The following is a 21,545-nucleotide window of genomic DNA, read 5'->3' as shown; positions in this document are numbered from 1 at the left end:
TAGAAAAAAGAAACAATTCTTGAATACCTTTTGCTTCTGCTATTGCTGTGTGCATGGCTCAGAAGTGCTGGTTCTGTCCTGACGTTTACCATTTCCTGTACCAGACAGTGGCTTCAGAGAACAGTGGGTACTCTTTCTTCAGGATTGCACCTTCAGGGAAAAAAAAAAAAGGTTTTGTATTTTAAAACAAGTAGTAAAACTGAGTATGCCTGAGGTTCCTCCTCACTGTATTCTGACACCTGCAGTGCCAAAGGCGTGCTCCCTGCATATCGACTGCAAACCCCACTGTCCTCGTGCACCGCACCTAACCAGGCAGCAGCAAGAACAATTGCTTACTTAAGCTTCTTACTGGTTTTCCTACATGCATTTTCTGTAGTCAGAAATTTTTTTTTGTCTTCTAATGTGATGACATTTTTGTGCTATTCCTTCAGAATCCTAAGTAGTAAATGCAACTGAACCAGACTCCAATTTCATAGCTTCCTCCAAATCAAAAGACTTCCGAACTACTTAGAGTTATCTTTATGTCAGCACATTCCCTTGAGGGCAAAACTGTCTTTTTCCCTTGTCAGTTAATTTGTTCATTGCAACACAAGTTTATTGAAAGCACTCTGAGTCTTAATTAGTGCTTTTACTTACTTGTTCCCTTAGCTGTTGTGTCTCAATACTCCAAATGCTGTGGAGCAGAATTGAGAAGAAATTTCATTACAGCAGTGGCTTAAAAATGAAATATTATGGGTACCTGTAGCAACATACTTGTACCTAACTTGGAGCCCTGAAATTTAAATATTTACACCTGAAAAAAATCACCCCTCCATTGCACATGCATAGATGCACCGATTCCTGCGAGTCCCCACAAAGCCAGACGCGTTTCAATTTAAGAGCACAGAAAGAGGAATTCTTTTGCTGGGCCACAAAGGTCTGACAACTGTTCAGACAGGTAACTGTGCCTTACAGCTTCCTACACAAAGCACGTGCTATAAATGCATGTACCTACATTGCCACTGGCACACCAATCACCAAACTACTCCAATAATTCTACTCTGAACCTCCGTAAGTGCTAGAAACCTTCTCCTGAAACAAGCCTACATCTATTTTTACCAATTTATGTGCCTTTAATATTGCACCATTGTTGTCTATGTTCTTTAGGACATCTCCCCCATTCTTTAGCCTTTACTGCTGACACATTTGCAGACACGGACCATATCCTGCTCCACAGGCCTCATTCTGCCAGGTGGAAGAAGCCCAGTCTCCCAGCTTCATCTCAAAAGTTGAGCTCCCTGATCCCCCTGGTAATGTCCTCTGCAGCTGTTCCTGCATTATTTAATTTCTCCTAAACACAGGGGACCAGATTTGTCCCCATATTCCAGACACAGTCTTGCCTGTGCTTGACACAACAGCAATATAAACACTGTGGTTGTACTACCAATGACTTGCTGGATGTACTGCACAATTGTTCTGGGTTTCCTCATCAGTTAGTCCCGAATTACAAAGCTCCACTTTAAAAGTGAAATTTTTATTACTAGCCCCTAATTACTCACTTGAATTTTATACTAACATATTTCACAATCTCTAATTTCAGTCCCTGAGACTACCCTCCACTTCCACTATGACAGTCTCGTCCTTTGCCCGGTTTGATGGAGGTCCCCACGTTATATTGTCAGTAACACGAGTGACTTCAGATTGAGTCCTGTTGTCATAAAAGCTGGTCACCCTTCATTCCTGTGGGCATTCCAGCCTGCTCTGCCCCAGCCCACTAGTTCCCTAAACATCACGAAAAGGGGTTGTTTTTCAGCTGGTTCCTTGTACCAACTTCCAGCTTCACTAATAATTTCCCATGTGGCCCTGTAGCTAATGCCTTACTGAAATCCAAACAGATTAGATCTTAGAGACTCCAAGATCCCTTCATGGCTTTGAAAACGACACCAGCAAGACCTCGTGGTTAACGTTATTTTGTTTATTTTAATTATGTGCTTTGTTGCATATTAGAAGAAAGCAGCCTTTCATGTTTCTCTGCTCCTGCACCGACTGAGAGCTCTCTCCTTAATGATTCTTGCATCTGCAGGTGAGGGAGCCCAGGCATAAGGCAGCAGTAAATCAAGCACTTCCTCTGCTAGAGAAAAAGGACCTTCAGAGCTCTGCTGCTCTTGGTCAAAAGTTGCAATGACTACAAATAAAGGTTTTAAAGGAACAGGTAGATTATTAATCCCACCGAAATATAACGGATGTGTAGAGTGGGAGTGACTGTTACCCACTGTCTCAAGTCCTGGCAATTACAGTACCCCCAAGGGCTGCAAGCAAAATGCTCCTCCCAGATAAGAGGAATTGATGGTATGATGAGTGCTGGAAAACTTGGTCCTGACCATTCCCATCTTCTTCCATCTACTCACACTGAAGTCCTTTCTGCATCCCAGAAGGGGAATATCCAATTATTTGGGGTTGTAAAAAACACTGGTCCAACTTGCCTGTCTTGAGACAGCAAACAGTAATGGAAATGCACAGACTTTGCACTGTGTGCTGGTCAAACACTGCTGATTTGCCATGGTACACGATGACACCGACGTTTTGTCATGTCCCACACCAGTTTGCATCATGGAAGCAGCAACGCTGCCATATCCATGCTGGCCTAAAGCTATATGCCAAACAAGATCTTGGACTGAGACTCTGTGGCAGTGTACGAGGTAATCTCATACATGTACCCTCACCTCTACATCCACATGTTTCTGCAATAAATGTATTACTTCTCCTTCCAGACCTCGTCTTCATATGTTGCTTGTATGCCAACACCATCTTGAAACCAAAAACACAGCAAAGGATCCCACTAAGCCAACACTTCTGCGACAAAGAACAAGATATAGTAAGTATAATTTCAAGCAATTTTGACAGAAATTGAAAAGAAACTTTTATTAGTCTAATAAAAATACATAACTCTTGAAATGCTTTCAAATAATTCCACATTTCCATGTTTTAAAACAACTATATGAAAACTATGGGAACAAAATTGCATAAAGGAGCTGATTTGAAAGCTCCTCTGACTACATCATCTTTGACAACAGAAGAAATTTCAGTCTAAGAAGAGTGGGCGCCAGCTTTACCCTCTCCCTTGGGTTTACTTTAGTAAAGGAGTTACAGACAGAATTCCAGTTACGTGGCTTAACATATAAGACGAAATATTTCCTGAGATTTGTGAAGTATTTTGCATGTACAGTTATGCTACTGCCATTAATTTTAATACGGAGCTGAGGAAATGTGTAGTTTACCAATCATATCATCATCAAAAACCTCCTTTCCCCAAGCACAAATTTAGTAAATCATACCTGTAATTTAATTCTTAATCAAGAGGCCCTTGAGCCTGACTCCCGAGACTCACTTTATGGATTTTGTTATTCATAGTATGAAAATGAAGCAGAAACTCTGCACTTTGATCTGCTCTTGGTTCACGCCCCTACCTCCTGCCTTTCCACCGTTATGAAGCTAAAAGAAAGAACTATCTTGTACTCATTTTTTTCAGTTGTTTAAGAAATGAATTTTCAATAGGAAAACACTGGCTACAATAAGGATAGAGACAGCCTAAATGGTTTCAAGCCTGAGAAGCCTGAGCTAACTCCTTGTTTCTTATGATCTGTGTCCAGAATTGAAAACAGGATTTTGAAATAAATTTTGTCTTCCCAGGTAAAACAAGAGATGACATTTATGTCTGGAAAAATTAGATGTGGTAGGTTTATTTGAACAGGGAAAAAAAAGCAGCCACCAAAAAACAACCCACAACTGCATTTTTTAAATGAATAATTACCTGTAAATTTGGACTGGAGTCTGCCAACCATTTCAGCTATTCCAGTTTCTGAAAACAGCAATTAATGCACTTAGTCATTGCATAAATGAAATATTTTTAATACTCAATTCAAAGTTATATCAAAAGAACATATCTGTGCATTTATTTATGTTTGAAGTGTAAGGTGGGAAATCAGTTGAAAACAAACAACATTATTTACTTCCCCCCAAGAATTCTTTTAGCAATGGTGGAAAAAACATCCTAAAAGCCAAATTAAAACTTCGTGGGGTTGAAATTAAGCAGTTTCATTTCACTCTGCTGCAGTTCCCCCATCTTTGCAGCAGTGGTGCCATGAGCTGACCCTGCAGCCAGCAGACAGAGCCACAGCAAAGGCAAGCGGCCGTGTCACCCGCACGAGCAGGGGCTCAGTCCCACCCCGATGCTCACCCCGCTGCTTTGCTAGAGGAAGCGCTCTGGCAGGCTGGCGTCTTCTCCATCAGGCCTCCAGCTTAGTAGAAAATGATTAAGAGCTCACTGTAGGAACCTCTCCCACAGCTGCGAAGGCTCAACTTTAAGACACTTCTATCTACAGAGAGCATTTCCTAACCTGAGGCGGCCCCCAGAGCCTATCCGAACAGGCAGTGAGAAGCAGCAGCCAAAATGGTCCCTGCAGAAAGCGACAACAGGAAATCCCAGCAAGTCCTAGTTGGTGCAGCAGGTTGGTGTGGTGAAAAAACTTCAAGTATCAATGCCAAAGCTTTCTGCAAAGTGATCCAACTGGATGTTCCTGGTTCTGATACTGCAATTCAAAACAACCAACCAAAATCCTGGTGGTATCATTTAGTAAAGTCCAGATTTTTGTAATAACCGAAAAAGGGGAACAGTCAGCATGGTACGAGCATCACTCGTTTGCAAGATTTGAAGACACAGAAGGAAAATTTCCAGCAATAAGTGTGGAAGTGTGTCTTGTATACGTAAAATGATATCCACACTTGTATGTGACTGCACAACGCTCCAAAACAATTATGGCTAAAAAATGCTCTGCCACAAACCTAGACCAGGTAATCTCTTAGTAGGAACACAAGCCTTCATGTAACGAACCAAGGATGAAACCTATTTAGTTTGATGTTTCCTTAATTTGAAGACAACACACCAAAATAAATAAAGTAAATAGAAAGGGCAAGACGTCCCCTTGAATCAGTGTTTTATCTCAGTGAGCAACTTATTTTGCATAAAGATTTTCAGTAAATAATTAAAGATAAAAACATTCTGCTTTCCAAATTGGCACAGATGTTGGAAGTAGTCCCACATAAATAACCTTTCCAAGTGGCAACACGAATAAAAGTCTAATCAGTACTCTAGCTGTGCAGAGTACAAAGTGAACATTTTAATACAATCAATAATCCCAAGGTAAAGAGATGATGGCTACGCAGCAAGCCTCAGTGGGATATAGATTTCAGGTTACAAATCAACAAAGATGTAATAACTCACCGCAGCTGCAGCATATTCCTTGGAGGCCTACTTGCAAGCTCGTTCACCACCCAGGGATATTCTCAGGAGCAGATCAAACCCACTGAAGGATGCTTCTTTGCATGACTGTGTTCTATGTGCGCCATAGAATGGAGAGCAGGAAATACAGCCACCAGAGCCCAAGTCACAGGGATTCCTAGAGGCAAGTCTTATAAATCCCAACAAGTGAAGCGAACTGGGTAATTCCACCACTGCAGCAGTGAAGCCTACTATTCTCACCCAAAAATCATTTCCATTAATGAGTGACTAGACTAACGTGGGAGTCCACACATTACCCTCCATGATGGGCGCACGCGGTGCACCTGCCATCGACAAACTACAGACCTGACCAGACCTGACACACACCTTGCATGTGAAATTCAGCCAGCACCTGAACCCAGCTTCACGAAGTACCGTTCTGGCACATTTGACTTCACATCTTACTGTTCCTTCGAGTACTACAGCTACCAAATCTCCTAAAACGCTTTGCCAAACTTTATGAAAAGCTTCCAGAGCTTTATGGAAATTTCAGTTCTTATTGCAGACATACAAAGCTTTGGGTTTAAGACTCCAGAGAGCTGGCTGTCTACACCACAATAAAGAGCAAGTACCCCTGCAGATGTGCAGAAGCACTCCTCCTGACCGGACACACCCGAGCACAGCGGATACTCAGCAGCTCATCTCTATTTTTAAGGTAAAAAATTTTATTGCATTTTATTGTATGTCAAGTCTCTCTAGAGTCTAGACAGAGCTGGAATCTTGTCTGGTTTATGCGGCTTTGGTCAAATCATTAAGTGAGTTTTGCAGGGCAAAATTCTTTCAACACTGCACACCTGCATGGTTTGCTTTCCATTTTCTCCCCAGGCCACATTTTCTGCAGCTGCTGCTGCTGACTCAGAGCCATTTTAGACTCCATTCCTGCAGAGCTCACTCCCTGCAGCTTTGACCAAAGTATCTCCCTGGGCAGGAATCCAAGGGCCTCGATTACTCTTCCTGTGCCAGTACACTTTTATAGACATGGTAAGCCCTTGGAAGGCAGTTAGCCACTGTTTGTATCTGGAGCATAGACCTCTCTCTGTTCCCCAAATCCCTTCCAATAATCTTTCTCTCCCCAAGACGAGCACAACCGGTAGGCATCATTTGAATTGCACATGGAGTTAGTGCTGCTATACCACCAAGCAAGGATTAAAATATTGGGCATTTATAAGAAGCACAACATGAGGGACAAGCATTAATGGACAGGAAACATACATAAAAACTAACGGGGAAGCAGGACTCACTCTAAGGCAGGAAGAGAAGATCTTCAGTGTCCGGAGTTCCATTGCACACAGGCATTTGTGGAGATTTCTGCAAGCTCCTTGTATTTATGAACTTCACAGAAAGTCAACACTAAATAAATCACTTACACATGAGACATAATAAAAACAGTTTACAGTATGTTTCCTCTGGTTTGTAGTAACAGTTCGTTTCATAAACTACGTTATAGATTTTTTAAAAGATTTTCCTCTTGTGATTGAAGATGGCAGTCATGATACCTGCATTACCCAGACAATCTCAAGCAAATAAATTGAAACAACCAGTGACCATCACTGCAGCTGGAATAAGATGCACGGGTGCTTGTGGCCATTAAGAACTTTCCAACAGAACAATTTCCATCAGAAAAAAAAAATCAAGTTCATCAAAACATCTTAGTTGATTAATTTGGCTAAAATTCTGATGAAAACCAGGCACCTTTCCATCGGAAAATTACTTCATTTCCTCATAGCTCCTCTGCAATCATCCCAGCAGGCTGATGGAAACCCAGGGATAAAGAAACCCTGACTCCTAAACCCACAGACTTGCAAGTTCACTAGCCAAGTTTGCAAGGCTCCCAGTCACACTGGTGGGCTGCCAGGCAACATGCCCTGAATTTATGGTAACCCCACTGCCTCTGAAGTCTCCAGCTCCTTAGGAGCCTTCTAGCAACAGGCAAGCTGAACTCCAGGCCCTCTGGTTTCCAAGCACTCCAGGAATTTGGTGCAAGCCTGGATACATTTAGAAGAACCATGTATTTGCAGAAGGAAATTTCAACATTCCCGTTCTGCAGGAAAGCTGAATGCTTCATGTTTACATACCGTTTGGAACAAGAAACTTACCCTTCAAAGACCTGGAAAACAGGATGTACGGTTTCCAAGTAAGTTACTGTTATCTATTGTCCTGAATAGGAAAAGGAGCCACGTTAGTTCGCTATTCAGAAGGTAACAAAGCTGTGTTTGCAATAGAAAATCAAGGTTTCAGTTGCTGCTGACTCACACTGACATGGCTGAGCACTCACTAGACAAAGAACCAACTGTTCTGTAGCAAGCCCACTGGCCCCTGGGAGTCCAGGCACAAAGGCATGTGCCCATTTCTCTGGGCTGCATCGCAGGCACACAAATGTCACAGCAGCGTCATAAGGATGACTGCCAAAGCATACCTGGAACACGACAACTGCAAGTTTCTTCTACGCCAAACAAAAATTAAAATCAAAGAGTAAGGTAAGAGTTTTATCATCCTTTCAGAAGCTGGAAAAACAGCTTTTTTTTTAATTTCATAACTACCGTCCTCAAATCCTTCGCCGGTTCGTAATCTTAAACTGGCACAGACTGTAGTGCGTGTTCCCACGAATGAGAACATTCCCAACAAACGATTGCAGATACTCTGAGAGCAAATTGTAACCAGACACGGAAAGGTGGACTGAACCAACCTTCTTTCACATGAAAATTTATTTCAGACAGCTGGGATTTCTGCATGAAAAACAAAGTACATCTAGTCAATCACTTTCACAAAGAAGATGCATTGAAATTATGAACTTTTATCCATGGCACTTCAATGAAATAGGTTATTTTTCCATGAAAAATCAATTTCATGGAAAATTTAACTGATTGGAATACATCTGTCTCCTATCACATCAATATTTTGAAGATACTTCTAATTCCCAATTTCACACAAGCATAGCAACGCAGCGAGCTCAGCCCTGGAACACACCTATCGTTGCACAACACGGGCCTTTGGAGCGATCCCAGAGTCAGCACAGAACCAGCCAGCCGCTCAGGCAGAGACCCGCTGTGGTGTCCCGCCTGGGCAGATGAGACCTGGCCACACGCTGCTCCAAGGATCCAGCCCGCCCTTTCTGCACAACACTCCTGCAATGTACAGCTAGCCTCGTGCCAGTGCTCAGCACGTGGATGCAGACAAATCTTTACTCCCACAGCCTGCCAACATCCTTGCTATGCTTTACTCTAAAGGCTGACCTAAAAAGGATGACAAAGAAAAGTTACGGGCTTCCTCGGTTCACCCTTCTGTGCAGCGCAGCCTCCCAGTCCTGCAACAAGGGAGCTGCTGGATGATGGCACAGCCCACGCGTACCCTTTTGTCCTGATCACCGCTGGATTCCGTGGTGGTAAGCCAGAGCTCTGAAGAAATCTTGAATCTTCTCCCTAGAGCACCTGCATGGACACCCAAGCACAGGACAGGTAAAGCACCGGGAATTCATACCCTGGGCAGCATCTTCCCTACACAGATATGCCTACAGAGCACAAGAGAGAGCAGTAACCAAGAATCACTTAAACCACGGATAAACGACCAAAGCAACTCTTTGCATACGAGGCCCTTTTCTTACTTGCCAGAGAATCCCCCATCCTTAACTCACTGGCTGCACAGACTCCTGCTTATGAGATTATCAACAAAATTTCACAGCTTCCCTACTAGTTTAATATCTGAATACAACCTGTAATTAGCTAAAAGGGACAAAATAACTGAGTTGATTGAGTCAATCTGATTACCCTGTGCTGCAACTGATGAATATAAGCCATTTAGAAAAAATTAAAAAGCTATTAGACTATTGAAAATAGTTTTGAACAATAATCTCTGGATGCATTATTTCCATGTTTAAAGACCAACTGCTAGAAGCACGAATGCTGATGCAGGCTGCCAGAAAATTCACTAACTGGAGATAACGGTCAATTTCTCCAACCTTACTGTCTAATTAGAGAATTCTACTTCAGCTGAAATCCATTTAAGTGAGCAACATCCATATATTGTATAGAAAGATTAAGAATGCACTACATTGGGCCAAGAACCCTTATGATATGAGCAGGCTATTACAAAAGCCACCTCTGATTTGCTATCTCAACTTACTTATCAGCTCTAACAATGCAAAACAGCGGCAAGAATAGAAATCAGTTAAAACTCCCCTCCCCACTCTTTTCTTTTTTTAAATTGTCATGGTAGAAAAAAACAGCTACCAAACACTGGTTTTGCAAGAACACACAAATGTGCTCACTAAAAAGGAGAGGGAAAGTACAATCAGCATCCCCTCTCTATAACACCAGTGGCAAAACGTGCTGGAAAGCCGCACCCATAGAAAAGGATGCTTTGCTGGAGTTTACAGACAGCCAGACTGCAAAGGTTTAAGGTTAAAATCTCACAGTACCAGCCCTGCACATACACGTTTATGAGTAAGAGCAAGCGTCTGAGGTTCAAACAAAGGCCCTTTCTAAAGGCCCTTATCTGATTTCTAAGCAGCGCAACAGTCCAACTGAGTAAGACAAAACATAATCATCTCCAGGACATTTTGTGGAATTAGACTGCTGCCTAGAGCTGTGGGTAGGAAGGGTTGTCGAGAACAAAGGGCAACTGCCCCAGCAACGCCAGCGGAGAAGGAGGAAGGTTCAAAAGTTGGCCAGAAAAATATCTGAAAACTGATACAATAAAGCCCATACGAAACAGTTATTGAATGATCAGCTTTACAGTGCGTAAGGCTACACTTTTATATCTCTGCAATTACCTTACCTTCAAAATCAATGGGAGGCAGCATGGGATTTGTAAAACCCTAACAATCCTGCCGCGGTAAGAAATTGTTTTCCATGAGACACAATTGCATCATTTCATCTCGAGGCAGAAATACAACCTCATATGTCATTAATATTGGGAAATACACAAAGTTTTCTTGGGCTTTCAAGAGTGTGTTATTCCTTTTAGTTTGATGTATCAAAGAAAAAGATTTTAAAAGTTCAGTGCAGAATTTACTGACTACCAATGAACTTTTGCAAACGCCTATGGTTAAGACAGGGTCATGGTTATGTCACTTCCAATGGCAAAGCCTCTTAGCAATTTTCCTTTCTTCCTTAACGATGATATAGTTAACAAGAGCAAAGTAAAAGTTAGATTTTCAGGTATTTGCAAAGTTTCCTCAATAGTCTTTCATTTCTATTTGGACTGAAACTTCATGTATTACGAATAATGGAAACAACGTTCAAAGCATACTTTCCCCCCCAGCATTATACTTGTTTAATGGTCCTTTACTTGTGATTTTATGCATTAATTTCATATAAAGGTCTCCTTTAGGTTGGGGGAAAAAAAGTGTTTTAACATTTAAAGCAAAGCTAAATAATGCTGTACTGCTGGGCAATTTTCAAAGCCACATTAAAAGAGAATCATAGGAAAAAGAGACATCTGTTACAAAAACACTACATGGCTCCTTCTCTGTGTGCTACGATTCTGTTAAGATACTCTTTTAATGCAGCCGTTTCCAATGATTCTCCCCAGTAACATGAAATCAGGCTTAATATTGTGGATTAAACGTTATTTCCTCCTCTAATTGACAGATTGGGTTTGGTGAATCTTAACCTTTGCATCAGTTGCACAGAAGCCACTCTGTGCTGTTAAGACAGTGGCATGGATATTGGGGAAACCATATGGAAGAAGTGTCTATTTCCCCCGTGAATCCTAAGTGCAATACGGTGTCTGCCTTTGGCATGCATGGGGCCGAGGGATGCAGGCTTTCAGGAAATGCTGACTAAACAAAGTAACACGTAAAACCACACGTGACAGTTTGCTGCCAACAGCTCCACACTCTACTCATGCAAATAACCCACTGATGTGTTCAAAAAATGGTACCTCAGCCTCCAGATACTCATTTGAGCACTTCCACATTTGGTCCATCATGACAATCATGGTGCAGAGAAATCCCTTCCCCACCCCACCACCCAAAAAAGAACCTGCAAACCAAAGAGTTATTTCTAGGGTTGAAATCAGAGAGAATGATTCTTACCCTGACATTTGAAATTCCTCCTGGAGGGAACACTGGGAGCAATCCAGCTTGACTTGCAGACTGTGACCCCAGTGCAGGAGCCGGTACTTACCTTTGTTGAATGTTGTGCAACTGGACATGGTCCATCGATCTAGCCTACCCACATCCCTCTGCAGAGCCTTCCTACCCCAACTTGGTATCACATGCAAACTTAACAAGCATGCACTCTATCCCCTCATCCAGACCACTGAAAAATATTAAACAGAACTGGCCCAACGCTGAGCCTTGGGGAATGCCACCTGTGAGCGGCTGCCAGCTGGACTGAGGTCCCTTCACTAGGGCTCTCTGAACCCAGCAAACTGTGCGCCTGTCCAAGCCCTGAGCAGTCAACTTTGCCAGGAGAATGCTCTGGGAAACATTTTACTAAAATCCAGGTAAACAACATCCACAGCCTTCCCTCACTTAAGTGGGTCATCTTGCCATACGAGGAGATCTGCCTTTCATAGAACTATGCTGTTTGCTTCTTAGCACTCCATGTCCGATAATGCCACGTGATGACATTCACGACGATCTGCTCCATAACCTTCCCTGGGACCGAGGTCAGACTGGCAGGCCTTGAATTCCCTGGATCCTCCTTCCTGTTCTTCTTGTAGATTAGAGTCGCACTGTAACCTTCAGTCAGCTGGGACCTTCTCTGTTAGCAAGGACTGCTGCTAAATTATTCAGGGTGGCTTGGTGACCACTTCCACCAGCTCCTTCAGTACTCTTGGATGAACCTCCTCCAGCCCCACAGACTCAGAAAGTCCAAGTGATGTGGTAGGGCACTTACAGTTTCCCCACTAGACTACAGGAGCTCCATACAACTCCCTGTCCCCAGTTTCCAACTCATTTTCCAACTAACCTTACTAATAAAAGACTGACGCAAAAACTGCATTAAGTACCTCATCGTTCATCACCGTTTCCCCTCACATCCAATAAAGGATGAGATTCTCCTTAACCCACCTTTTGGCTAATGATGTATTTATAAAAGCATTTTTATTGTCCTCAACTGCATTACCTTTCTGAGTTCCCGATTTGGATTCTGCAAAACCAAACTAGGCTTTGCCCTTCTGAGTTTCTACCCGTACAGCTTAACAGCTCTATCACCCTCCTGAGGCACCTGCCTCTTCTTCCAGAGTTCATAAACTCTTTTTCTTCCTGAGGTCCTGAAGAAGCTCTCTGTTCCAGCAGACTGATCTTCTCCCCCAGTCCCAGTGCACTGGGACTGCTCCCATGTCTTTAGGATTCCATTCCCAAGCAGGTCCTGCCCTCCTGGACTCCCTTAACCTTCAGAAACACCTCCCAGGGGACTCTGTTAACCAAGTCTCTGAGCAAGCCAAAGTCTGTCCTCTGGAAATCCAAAGCAGTAGCTCTGCTAACTGCCTTCCTTACGTCACGAGAGACCAAAACCTAGAATTTTGTGATCACTGATCCCAAGAGAGCCTCCAACCACCACATCAACGACAAGTCCTTCCCTGTCTGCAAACAACAGGGCGTGTGGGGCACCTTCCCCAGCTGGCTCACTCACCACCTGCGTCAGAAAGTCATCCTCCTCACACTCCAGGAGTTTACTACACTGTCTCCTCTCTGCTGCACTGCATTTCCAGCAGACATCTGGGAAGTTGAATTCCCCCTCAAGAACAATCATGAGACTTCTCCTAGTTGCTTGTAGAACATTTTGCCTACCTCTTCATCCTGGCTGGGCAGTCTATAACAGACTTCCACCATAATATCTGCATTACTGGCCATTCCCCAGCTCTTACCCAGAGACAAAAAAAGCATAGATAAAGGAGGATAAGTCAATTTCTTTGCAAATCATCATCCCTCTCCCCAGACAGTCTGTCAACATCAGCTGCTCTCTAGATATCAATCTCTTTGCTGCGCCCAGCATCTGTTTTTCAGGTCACTGGACTGGCTTAACTTGCATGTTCCATTACATTCCTCCTGCTCATTCATCTCTGTCTCTGTCACAACAGAGAACAGCTAAAAGTGACACTTAGTTAAGCTTTAGACAATGGAATAGAGGAAGCCTGTAACTGCTATCCATTTGCTCAAGTTGTATAATATCAGCTTTGGTACCTGACGCTTGGTCTGGTCCACCCCCATGTAGCCCTAGAGGAGGACACAACAAGGTAATACCTTAGGGGCACAAGTACCGTGCGGTGACTCCAGTCACAGCCCTGAGGAAGCCACACTGGCTGAATGCACACTGCACCAAGGTGTTGCACCTCAGACATAACCCTGTGGCAGCTCCGGCCCTGCTGTCCTCGTGCAGGCAGGCAGGTTGTCCCTGCAGCCCCCAAGCACCAGGTAGGGACAGGCAGCACAGGGTCACCACCATAAGCTCCTATAATCCAATGGGAAACTGCAAGTGACTTGCCGCATCATTTGGACACTCGTAATTCCATAAATAACTGCACAGGTCTGTTTATCAGTGAATGGGAGGCTCCTAATGCTGGGTAAATTGGCACAAGCTTGCAGGGAAGGTTCCTTACAGGACCGTACACATCAGGCCAGAAGACAGGACTACAAGTCTCTCTCTAAGTGACTTCCAGATTTACTATCCTGAAATGAGCTAGGTGAGTTTTTGCTCCTTTAAAGCCTGAGGATCAGACAGATCAGACTGTCTAACACCTTTTCCCAGGTAGTGTGCTCCAAAGCCTAGAAACTTCTAGGTTATCTCAATTCTGAATTTATTCCACTGGCTGCTCCATGTGTGGATGCACGCATGCTCCTGTATTTAATACACATATTAAATTTTAAATAGATTGCTTTTAACTAATCACATCAAGTGGCATTTGTGCAACGTAAATATTTGCTTTGTTCCTTCAACACTCTTTCAATTACACTGAAAATTTCAGAGAAATAAAATTACAGCATGTTGAATATTAAAAGGGGTGGGGGTGGGAGGAAGAGCTAGAAACTGTAAGCTTCAAAGGGAATTCTACACTTTGATTTTAGTTTGCATATTCCAAACGCTCACATTTTGCTACACAGATGTCAAAGCAGGAGGTAGGTAATAAAGCAGGTTTCTTTAAGATTAAAAAAAATACATTTAAAATGATCAAATCAAACCATAGTCCAAGTGTGACAGAAGTAAATGACGTATTATTAGTTCTTCCCTGAACCTCATTGAACCACCTCTTTCCATCATAGCAGGGGTCTGTGAGCCATGCAGGTCCTTGCCAAAAATAAAGAAAGAATGGCAGCATTCCCCATCTGCTGATGAGCCCAACCTAAGGAAAGACAAAACACTGATTTTATTTAACTCTGTTCCAATTATTGTCAGGCGATACAAACAGTCATCATGACACGCAGCCAGGTTTATTCATGTGCCCAGCAAGCCAGGCCAGACATAATAAAGAGATTACACACACAGTTTGGAATACAGGCAACTTGGAATGGCTTTTATTAAAACTCAGAGCATGGGAAATATTGGGTGGTAGATTGAGGTATCACACAATCAGAAATGTGTTTGGCTCCAAAGCACGACACATGGCATCCTCAGCGAATGAGGGCGACTATTATTACAGCATAACAGGCCTGCTTTTCTCTCCTTGCCAAAAGGAAAGCTTGGAATAGCACAGAGCACATGGCACTTTAAACTTAGAATAGAGAGACTGGCACGAGCTTTCCTGACAGAGTAGGAAGGAAAAAACAAAAAAGGATCTTTGTAAAGCATCCGTCCCCTTGAAAGACAGCTCCCCATAAAACACCACCAGCCTCTGTACTTAAGTGACCCTGGACAAGAAAGGGCTCTTAACAGCAAGGGAGAGGATGAAGGGACAACAGGAGGGTCGTGAGCTCTGCTTGACTTCTGGGGTTCCCCCGTTTCTTGCTGGCACCAACGTCTCTGTAAGACACAGTCAGAGGCCCAGGGAGCCCACTCAGGGCAAAGGGGATGGAGATGTGCAAGAGCACACACTGCCACAGCAACCAGTTCTGCTTCATCGCTTCCCTCTGCCACTCCATCTCTATCTGTGGCCATCTGTTGTGTGCTTTCTCATAAATATTTTGGGGTAGGACCGTCTGCCTACCCTGAGGCTGTGCAGGTGAGATACAACACCATGGTCCTGAGTCACAGGCAGGAACCCAAGGCACACACACATGGCACCTAAGGACAAAATACCTCACACTGGCAATCCTGGGCTGTCGCCTATTAACAGTCAGCCACCTCAGATGTTTACATTTCACACTAATCTCACCAGGTCCAGCAGCACTCCCATTCAGTTTTATTGTGCAAAAGTGTTCTTGCCTCTTTACAAAACAAAACACAAAAAAGCAACCACTCTTCAGGCACAACGAGGTGTTACAGTTTCTGTGGGAAAAGAAGCCAGCTGAAGAAAAGACCTGCAAAGTGAAGTCTGGGGTTTGTTTTTTGGTGTTGGCTTGTTGTTTTTTTTTGACTCAAGTCAGTGGAAGTCCAGACTTGTTTTGCCACCGTGGTAACCTGTGCCATGGACACAGGAACGGACTGGGGCAGGAGCCTCTCACAGCCCATGATGCCACATGGAGTGGAACCGATCTCCATGCTGGGCCTGGCAGCGACTGAACTCACTTCAAAGAAATCTCACGTGGTGCAGGAGGATGAGATGCCTAGAAACTGAAGAAACTTCTTTCACACTGAAGAAGACAGCGAGCTTCTGTTTGGGGTATAATCAAACAGATAAAAAATGCTGATATCTAGACAACTACTACTGCCATTTCACCTAACGTCCTTAACTTACACTGCCTGTACTTTCCTCGATAACATGTCACTCTTCACCTTCTTTTTATTTACAAACCTCTGTCCTTAGTCATCTGTCTCTTCTACTTAGCTTTTTAATGCTCTCATTCAGCAAAGCAAGTTAGGTCGTAACAATATAAGGTGTAAGAATCTCATATCAAAACCAAGAACTGTTCAACCTAAAGGAAGTCCCATTATGAAGTCTTTCAAAGATCTTCAGAACAAACCCTAAGCCTATGAGGATCGTAAAGCCTGGCCTCAGTTAACAAAAAATGGACAAGAATAACAGAAGAGGCTCAACAAACCATACATACCTGGGAAGAACTAATTTCTAGAACTTCTGCGATCTATTAAGTAAAGCTCTTCTCAAAAGACAGGGAAATATTAACTACCTGTCTGCATCAAGGTGCGCAGCAATGACCTTGTCACGGTGAGCAGCTGAACAGCAACTTTCCTCCGAATTAATCCATAACAAGGTAGGTGAAGTGTCTAGACAGATCTAATGCAAATAATAATTATTGCATAAGGCAACAGATCACACTTTATTTAACAGGGCTGCAGCTGCAGCACAACAAAGGTCACTGAGATAACAGCAGCTCTTCGCAGTCAGGATGGAAGATGGCTCAAGCCGTGGAATGTCTGTTTGCTGCAATAACGAGGCATCATAATGGGTTCAAAATCTAAAGGCTGGTTTAAGCTGGAAGACAAAGGAGGCTCCATCAGATATTACAAGCCGAGAAAGCCTGGAGGGCTGATTTAGATAAGCATATTCTTGAAATACAGTATAAGAAAGCAAGCGAGATGTTTGTGTCATGGCATATAGCTGAATTTCATTTGAAACTGCTACCCAAGACAGAACTGTGTAACATCAAGATTTTTATTTTAGCAACCAACATATTTGACCACAGTCGTAGACAGGATGCAAGATCTTGCGTTTTCAGCTTAGTGTTCCTTTTTTTTTTTAAAAAAAAAAAGAAAAAAAAAAGCCCCCAGTAATACAGGTAACAGCCAGGAGAGATCAGAACTCAAGGTCTCCTGGGTCCTCGCTCAGGCTATTCCTGTTCAGGCCAGAGGATATTTGTACTCCTCAAGCACGCAATGGAACTGAGATGTGGAATATCCTGAAAATTTGGTAGACTTAAGAGCTCTAAACTTCCAGAAAAATGAATCTTACCCTAACTTCACATTCTTAGGAATTATCATTCCAAGGAGCTATGGAACGACTCTATCTGAATACAATTCAATTTACTAAAACCCCTGCAGAATACCCACACATACTTGGAACAGGAAAGGGAAATGCAGTTATCTGACATTCTCCATTCATTCAGAGCACAAGGCTGCTGAAACCTGGATGTAAATATTTCTCAACAGTGCTCACAAGATGGTGTAGTAATTGATGCCAAAAATTCAGCAGCTTTATCATATGCAGTTTTTTCCTACTGACAAAGTATTCCACGGAGCTGTATTTCAATTCCGATTCCATATGTCACTTCAATTTCTGATCAGAGCTTGAACATAAAAAAAATATATTATAGCCTGCCTCAATGGACCAATAAAAAAGGATCATTTCTTTTTACATATCAACATTTATTAGTCTCAATCATTTTAGAAATATAATCATTATGGTCCCTTTTACTGAGAACAGCTATTTCCCTACACACACTCATCCTGGGGGCTCCTCGGTACAGATGCTCTTATTCCTTCTATTTCTGAGGGTAGCTTGTTGTTCCACAGCAAGATTTGCCATCATGCATAACCAAGAGAAAAATTAATTAAAAAGTCACCCCCCTCCTATTCCCAATACCCTAGCTCTTTACGTTACTATTATTTCCTTCCCTCTTCCCCTAGATACACAAACTTTCACTAAGAAGTCAAAGGCAGAGCAAGTTTCAAGTCAGAGGAATGACAGGGTTGAGCAGCCTGAACCCTGCATCTCCCAGGCCTTTCTGTTTCCAGGATCAGCCCTTCTCAGGGCCAACTGTGTTTAACCAGAGCACAGCTCACAGCTGGCTACAGCACATATTCCAGGAGCATACGAGGCCCTGGTTGGAGGCCATCAATACTTAGATTAATCTCCGTTTTCAGAACCACTGATCATATCTGTTTGTTTTATGCTCTTTCAGAATCATCCCAAAGAAATTGATCCATCCTTCCTACTGAAAACCCAAGACAGGCAGGATGCTGTTTTTGAAGAGACTTTTACAAATCCCATCAATACTGGAATAAAACCAGAAAAAACAAGGCAGCTTTATTGATCTTCATATTAAAATAACATCTGTTTTTTGTGCATGTGCAGTCTCCCATGAGCGATAACTTAAAGAGAATCTAATATTGAATCTATAAGTATTATCCACCAGTTCTCCTCCCCATTTTCGTAACAGCCACACAAGATTAGAGATAACATGCCTAATTAGTGCAGAATGATGTAAAAATCACTGCCTGGACTGAAACACATGGTACAAACAATAACGGAGCTTGTTAACTAGAGATCATTTAAGTCAAACCAGGGATCTTTGGGCCTCTGGATACAGGACTGGGAAGACACAATAAGATTTCTGCACAGTGTGTGCCATTGAAAATCTTATTCTCGCTAAAGTCATTTTGGCCAACTCTATTACTTCCATTAAAGCATTTGCTCATTTTCATCCAGAATTGATGTCCTTGTAATTTAAGCCACCTCAGCTCAAAAGAATTTTATCTGAGCAGAGATTAATCCCTGCATTGTGTGGAATGGAACAAACAAAACAAAACATGTTTCCCATTTTCCAAGGCTAACTTTCCAGCTTCGTGAGTTAGAGCAGACATGTTGAAGGTTCGTACTCAAGCTACACCTAAGTTTTCATACAAAGTGAAAGGATGATAACTAACTGCACAGTTTTGCTTCACACATCACTTTTATCTCGAAAATTCACACCCTCTGCAGAAGTATGTGCTAAGAAGTAAAGCAAAATAACACCTCCCCCATGGATCTGTAGGTTTTGAGGACTGGAATAAACTGTATATGCTATATACACCACTGCAATCAACAGCACTCATAGCCAGAAAACACTTAAAAAAAATCATTGCTTGGCTCATTTTATCATGATTTTTCTTCTTTGTATACAGGATCAGTGCAAGATCCTCAGGAGTTGCGTTCAGCTTGAACAATACGAATCAACTGCAAGCCAGGTGCCAGGGGAAACCTCAGAAGACAACAAAATCCTCACTAGCGCTGCTCCAGGCACAGCCCCGCCGCAGCCCAGGGCTCCTTCAGCACAGGGTCAGCCGCTGGGGCTCCCAGCCCGGTGCTCTGCATGATCCTTCCTCTGACCCTGCCTCAGACCCTGCCGGCTCCTGGCAGGTGCGAAGCGTTGGTCAGAGCTGCCAGGCACACGGAGACGCCATCTGCGCGTGCCCCGCTGGAACAGGAAGGCAGCCCCATGCCAATGGGGTGGAGGCAACGACCGGCAGGTTCCCGAGCCTGGAACATCTCGCAGAGACCAGGCTTCACCTACCGCAGGTCCTGCCCGGTTTTCCTTCACCCCGCCTTTGCTTAGTAGGAGACGCAGCGTGGCTACTCCAACACGCAGCAGACCACTCGGATACACAAATCTTAATTATGGATTTTGACAGCAGGCTCGTCAACCTCACGGCAGCTTCCTTGCCTACACCCTCCTGCAAAGCGCTCCTGCTCTGCGCACGCGGGCAGCTCCTCTCTCTGCTCTCAGCAGGCGCGGTGTCGCTTTGTGGCTCAACCTAGCGGAGCGGCATTTTGTTTTTCCTACAGCCCTGTCTTTGTCTTCACTCAGTGGGTGCTTCCACACCGCTACGCTAACAGCAGCAGAGCCGCTGCAAGGCCAGCAGAGCTGCCGCCCCAGCGGATGGCTGTAACGTGTTGTAATGGGTCTGCAGCAAACAAGATTACAATGAAACTGCCGGGTTTGCATTTCCTTGCAGGTTCATGGGCAGGCCTCTGTCCACAATTTAATTTAAAAAATAAAAAATAAACATCCAGAAGCTAAAGACCTTTGCCTGGTGACTCCTGATATCCTCTTGGGAGCCTAAGGAAAGAAACGTTCTGACAAACTCCGCTCTCACTGCCTCCACGCCACTCTTAAATGTGGAAAATTTAGCCCCTGGCTTAAATGGCAGTAGAATCAGTGCCAAGGAAATAACTTCTCTCTCAAAACCATACTGTTTAGCACAATGCAACATAAGGTGAAAAAAGGAAACAGGCAGTTGGTTTTATTTGTGTGTATGTGTGTGCACATATGTATGTACATAGTTCTCACATACACACTACAGAAGTGTATCCTCCTTCCAGATCAGTTTTACTTTACAAAACCATCTTTGCTCTTAACTTAATCCTAATTTACAGGAAAGCATCTCTGTACAGGACAGTATTTAAACTCACAGCTTTACACTTCAGAAAGAGTCCTTGATGACTTTAAGTCCAATTTATTTTAACGTTCATCTTTAGGCAGCAAGACTACAAAGAAGATGTGATTGCTGAAGCATCCGCTCCAACAAAGGAGGGGGAAGAAACATGAACAATAAAAAGAGAATATGTCAATATTATCTGTCTGGACCCTTAGTTTTGCTGTGAAGGTTACCAGAGAGCACAGTGCCTCTCACAGACCCTGGTAGAGACAGGATCTCTGCTGGCTCTGCAGTCTCTAATAGCTTTTCTTGCTGACTTACATCTCTCAGAGGCAAGATGCAGTGCTGTCAGATTTAAGTTTACTTACTGCTAAACTCAGCCAACAAATTCCTCGTTTCTGACAGATGTTTCTGTTTAAAGCCACCAGGAACCGTATGGATCATTCCACCTCATCAGTCTCAAGAGCCAGCCCAGCAACTCCAAGAGCCAGAAATTTGCCAGGAATAAATGAAAAACCTAATTAGATCAACAGACAAAATTTGGATCAAGATTAGAGGATCTGACATGACAATGGGATTAGACTATTAATAAGACACAACAAGGTTTGGCTATTTATCATTTCACAATCAGTTCTTACAGTATAAAAAGGAAGCCCTGGTAAATCAACATGAAAAATGCAGACACGAGAACATCATTGTTTCAGCTTAGTGCGTGCTCCCTTTTGATGCCAAGCTCCACAGAACCAGTAAGTTTGTTCTTGGAGAAAAAACACTACAACAGCAGAAGGAATTAAGAATTGAAGGCACAGCAATGGAAATAAAAATAACGAAGTCCTCAGAGTCAGATACTGATAGCTGCAGGTGTACAAAAAGGCTGAAAAATAAACAATTGCAACCAGCAGTTTGGGGCTATCCATATGGAAAACTGAGTGCAGACAAACATCTGGGTAGTCTTTGCAATGACATTGTCATTTTTGTCCTCTCCTCTGTTCCAACCGAGTATAAACATGCTTTAAAACAAGGTTGAAAAGCGAACAAATAAACCATTGTTGCTTCCTTGCCTTGGCACACAGTGGGACTGAACAGGGTGT

The 21,545-nt window shown here is 43.2% G+C and overlaps 1 protein-coding gene across 3 annotated transcripts in view; it reads right to left on the bottom strand.

The window, feature by feature from the left end:
* Nucleotides 1–21,545, bottom strand: part of LOC308180671 (uncharacterized protein) — a 463,846-nt gene that overhangs the window by 328,280 nt on the left and 114,021 nt on the right. For 2 of the 3 annotated variants that reach the window (XM_080562725.1, XM_080562721.1), the window contains one exon: nucleotides 8,755–14,605. Coding sequence is in view for 2 of the 3 variants with exons in the window: in XM_080562721.1 (XP_080418847.1) it covers nucleotides 14,434–14,605 (172 nt within the window). In the remaining variant the exon portion in view is untranslated. Of the gene's footprint in view, nucleotides 14,606–14,625; nucleotides 16,793–21,545 lie in introns of those variants that run through there. The other variant, XM_080562722.1, reaches the window with a different exon arrangement.

Source organism: Anser brachyrhynchus (assembly GCF_964034855.1).
Source record: "Anser brachyrhynchus genome assembly, chromosome: 20".
Classification (NCBI taxonomy): domain Eukaryota; kingdom Metazoa; phylum Chordata; class Aves; order Anseriformes; family Anatidae; genus Anser; species Anser brachyrhynchus.
This window is presented reverse-complemented; position numbering and strand designations above follow the sequence as displayed.